This window comes from Rhinopithecus bieti, unplaced genomic scaffold (genome assembly GCF_001698545.2).
Source record: "Rhinopithecus bieti isolate Rb0 unplaced genomic scaffold, ASM169854v2 scaffold_11944, whole genome shotgun sequence".
NCBI classification, from domain to species: Eukaryota; Metazoa; Chordata; class Mammalia; order Primates; family Cercopithecidae; genus Rhinopithecus; species Rhinopithecus bieti.
The window spans coordinates 2,733,981-2,738,529 of record NW_016807378.1 but is presented as its reverse complement, the minus strand read 5'-3'; the positions used below and the strand labels follow the sequence as shown (position 1 = coordinate 2,738,529).

At 43.0% G+C, this 4,549-nt stretch overlaps 1 protein-coding gene across 1 annotated transcript in view; it reads left to right on the top strand.

The window, feature by feature from the left end:
• Positions 1-4,549, top strand: part of BMAL1 (basic helix-loop-helix ARNT like 1) — a 115,100-nt gene that overhangs the window by 87,388 nt on the left and 23,163 nt on the right. The window contains 2 exon segments of the mRNA XM_017881560.1: positions 2,393-2,485; positions 3,560-3,677. Of these exon segments, the coding sequence (XP_017737049.1) occupies positions 2,393-2,485; positions 3,560-3,677 (211 nt within the window).

Sequence of the window (4,549 nt, the reverse complement as noted above, 5' to 3'; positions counted from 1 at the left end):
CTTTATTTCATATATATATATATATATATATATATATGTGTGTGTGTGTGTGTGTGTGTGTAAAATAATTACCAAACAGAGTCCTGTGGATGGACAAATTTAAAATAAATAAAACAAGCTCCTTTTGCAATGGCACATGCTTAATCGTTTTCTTTTGCTGCTTTTCTTAATGATTTTCTATCAGATACCCATACTTACCAGGGTATGGAACAAGGATTATAATGCTATCTCAGCTAAATACTTCATGTTGGGCTTGTCTTTTCTACTCCTTTGTTTTATGCAGCACTCAAGAGTGATCTCTCTTGCCTGATGAAGCTTTTGTCACCTCTCTGGCACGTCAGTGGCTGTGAAATGCTGTCCAATCCCTTATCACTTCCAGGGGCCCAGTTCCAGGGGCTTGCTTCAACAGAAAGCCAGGTCCACTCAGATGATGTTCAGACAGTTTGGTTGCAGGAGCTGGACTTCTGCTTTTCCTCAGCAATGCAAAATGGACAAACTGCTTTCTTTACTAAGTGCTTTCAAAATATCTTTAATAAAGTGTATGTCAGGGATCAGTCGACTGTATCAGTTTACAATGTCTACATTACTTCTTCACGTTTTAAAAACCAGGCAGACTGTACCAGGGCCTCTGTGTCATTTATTAACCAGCACTGTCTTCCCAAGAGTGACCCTACCACTGGCTGGCCCTGTGGCTCTGTGGTGCTGGTAGTGTTCTCACAGCTTCTGTTCCTTAGCTGTCCTTCAGGCCCGGCTCCTTCACAGATGGTCTGCCAGCCAGGGTGCTGTGGAGTTGGAATGTCCAGAGCCTCCCCCTGCTGATGCATTCACTGCTTTGGAACCTGCTGGCTTTCCCCTGGAGTGTTGAAATAGCTTTACCCATGTTGTTGGTTCAGGCCTGACCCTACCCAGCATTACCTTCAGGGTGTCACAGTTCCCTTCTGTCCAGGTACCTTTCAAGCCACATTGCCACATCAATGAAAAGCCTCAAAAACACTTCTGTGAGATATAAGATTATCTGCAAGGCAAACGAGGAAGTTATTAATACCCTATTTGTTGACAGAATGAGGCTTCCAGCAGATGGTGCTTGGAAAGTTACTTCCCCTTCACTGTCATCCCTTGCCCCTGGGCCAGCTTAGGGACCTAACTTAGGAAAGGATCCTCCCCAGCTTCCTTCTGGCTGAGTAGCCTGCCAGGGTCTCACAGCAACAGTGATTCTGTTCCCCTCTCACTCATGTCTTCTGTCCCAGCACAAGTGCATGCACCATTCTTTTACCTTCTGGCACATTAATTCATTTCCTAGTTCCTTGAATTAAACTACATCATGAAGGCCCTTTTGTGGAAAAAGAGAACAGAGTTTCTCTGTATTTTTCCAAAGAACAGATTGAGGACCAGTGAATAAGGTGAGAAACTAGCCCACTGTGTATTAGAACCAAGGAGGGCTGAGTCATAAGAGCAAGGGCATGACAGAGTGGGGCGCACCCTCCTTGTCACCGGAAGACCCCAGCAGGAATTGAGTAGTTGTATGTCTGGAAGGCAGTGGGTGGAATTCACACATATGCTGACAAAACAGCCCAAGCTCTCAGGCACTATAGCTTGCGTATTTACCTGCTTCAGTCTCTTTACCAAATGTTGTCCTGTCTTAATGACTGGTTTTATTGGAACATTTAGATTTTTTCCTGTATTTAAACTGAAGAAAGGGGTAAGAAGAATCTAAGTGGGGGTGGGGGTGGGGTTGCTTTTGTTGTCTCACTTAGAATGCAAATAGTCCAGCCCTGGATGGAGGGATAACATTTGAGAGTAGTAGTTCTCAGCCCTGTGTACGTTAGAATCACATTAATGTGGAAGTGAAGTGGGATGGGTTTACAAAATGCCCCAGTGATCAGCCCCATGCCAGACCATCAGCATAAAAACAAAAACAAAAAACACTACTCCAAATGTTGAGAACCACTGTTTTAGAGAGCTCCCTGTACATGGAGGTTTTCAAGTTGAAGGCAGATGGTGGCTGAGATGTTAGAGAGGGGATTTTTCAAGAGTCCTTCCAAATTTCAGATTCTGACTCTCCATAGAGTTGTTATAATTAGAGCAAAGAAGTATGATTTATCTGGACCATGATACCTTCAAAAGAATACGTACAAGCTGAATTCTGCTTTGAAATAGAACTTACTTTAATTGGACTTTTTTTCTATAATAATTAGATGATATGTAGAAACACACACACATACACACACACAATTTGTTTTCAGCATCCTGTACTCAGGATATCACTGAAACTGTCAGTGATTGTTCCTGTGCTTTGGATGCTTAGAAAGCACATCCTCTATTAGTTATCAGGGGGATTACAAGTTATCTTTCCTAAAGTATGAGAAATTGATTATCCATTTTTCCTGATTAGGCAGCAGATGGATTTTTGTTTGTCGTAGGATGTGACCGAGGGAAGATACTCTTTGTCTCAGAGTCTGTCTTCAAGATCCTCAACTACAGCCAGGTATTGTTCATGCTCCTGTTGGTGGTGGGCAGCCTCACAGCAGTCAGAAGTGTCACTCAATTTTGTCAGAATAATTATAGTATACAAGTCACATGTGAACTTCTTCCAGAAAATTCTTAACTTCTTAACAGATAAATTAATTTAGAGTTAGAACAGTCTGGTAATATGTTCCATATTCCCCCCATTGGAAGATCTGACTCTGATCTGATCAGTAGCATTATGGCTTTCTTCTATTGCTGCAAAATAAATATCCCACAATATGTGGCGAGCACAGAGGGTAAGAGGCTATCTGACAAGGGAGAAGGGTAGGCAGGTAACACAATAACAGAGAATACGACACTTGGAAATCCACTCCATACTGTGTTTGCAGTGCTGTGTCACTTCTTAGCTCTACTGAACCTCAGTTTACTCTAAAAATTGATGATGATAACCTATAGGATCAAATAAGAGTAACATTTATAAACGCGTCTAGAACAGAGCTTTCACCTGTTATGTCCCCCAGAGCTTTTATTCATTTATTCATTCACTCACTGACACACTGGTATTTGCATGGAAGCTTGGTAGGCAGAAGACTTGAAGAATCAAAATGACATTTATGTAAATTAGAATTAATGTAAATTTAATTTTCCAAAGATTTCTGCTCTTTTAGTCTCAGAGCAAAGTTATGGAGGAAGTTGCTGTTATCTCTCTGTTAATAGACAAGGTGACTGAAGCATATGATATGCGTAACTTGCTTGAGAACAGAGAGGCTGAACAGCAGAGCTGGAGTCAGAGCCCACCCCTATCTTCCGCCTTCTGAGGTCTTACAGGGGAATTCCAAGATTATTGCCTTAGAAGAGCATGAACTATATAATTGAGGGTTTTCCTCTCACGTTATCAAAATTAACCTCCAGATGCCTCCTTCCTTGTGTCTAGGCAAAGTGGTTGGACATATGTACAGGTTCACATAGGAAAAGTTTGAGGTCTCATGCACAAAAACACAAAGACAACATGCAGACTGTGTGCGCTTACTTGTTGCGTAATTGATTTTCTGCATGCAGTTGACTTGCCATGTTTAACATTTCATCTCCACAGAATGATCTGATTGGTCAGAGTTTGTTTGACTACCTGCATCCTAAAGATATCGCCAAAGTCAAGGAGCAGCTCTCCTCCTCCGACACTGCACCCCGGGAGCGGCTCATAGATGCAAAAAGTGAGTACCAGAGAGGCCTTGCATTTCCTCAGCAGCCCACTCACAGGCAGCCAACCCTGAGTGAGCAGAGGGTGAGTGTGTGTGATGGGCTCAGCCTTTCCAGTCCTACTTCTCTGTCCTCTTTCTGGGGCACCAGAGCTATCTTTGGCTGAATGGAATTATTTATGTTCTTTTGGGTTTATTTTACATAAAAAGAAGAAAAAAATCTCAGTGTCCAAATTTATTGAAAAGAAGAGCTATTTAGACTGGATTCTTTCTGATTTTTAGACTTTTCTTTTTTCTTTCAGAATCTAGAAAATCCCAGTTGTATGCTCCTGAGTTTAAAGGGCTAAGTTTGATTTGTTCTCTCAGAACAAATGGGCTCTATTTACCTGAGTTGCACACAGGCAGCCTCATAAAAGAAAGAAAACGTCAACTATAAATATGGTGTTTCTTCAACCAAAGTGTTCCTCTTTAGGTTGGTTCCCCCACCTGGCTTTCTTCTTGCAGTAGTGGAACCACCATTCACATCACATCGCCCCCTCTGCCCCCGGCTTCCTGCTACTGCACACACTCCTGTGCAAGGCCCCAGTAGCTGTCATCTACTTTAGTCCTGTGGGAGGCTGTGCACTCCTACAGTTAAGAATGAGGACTCTGGCTGGGTGCGATGGCTCACACCTGTAATCCCAGCACTTTGGGAGGCCGAGGCAGGTGGATCTCTTGAGGTCAGGAGTTTGCAACCAACCTGGCCAACATGGCAAAACCCCATCTCTACTAATAATACAAAAACTAGCCAGGTGTGGCAGTGCATGCCTATAATCCCAGCTACTTGGGAGGCTGAGGCAGGAGAGTTTCTTGAATCCAGGAGGTGGGGGTTGCAGTGAGCCAAGATT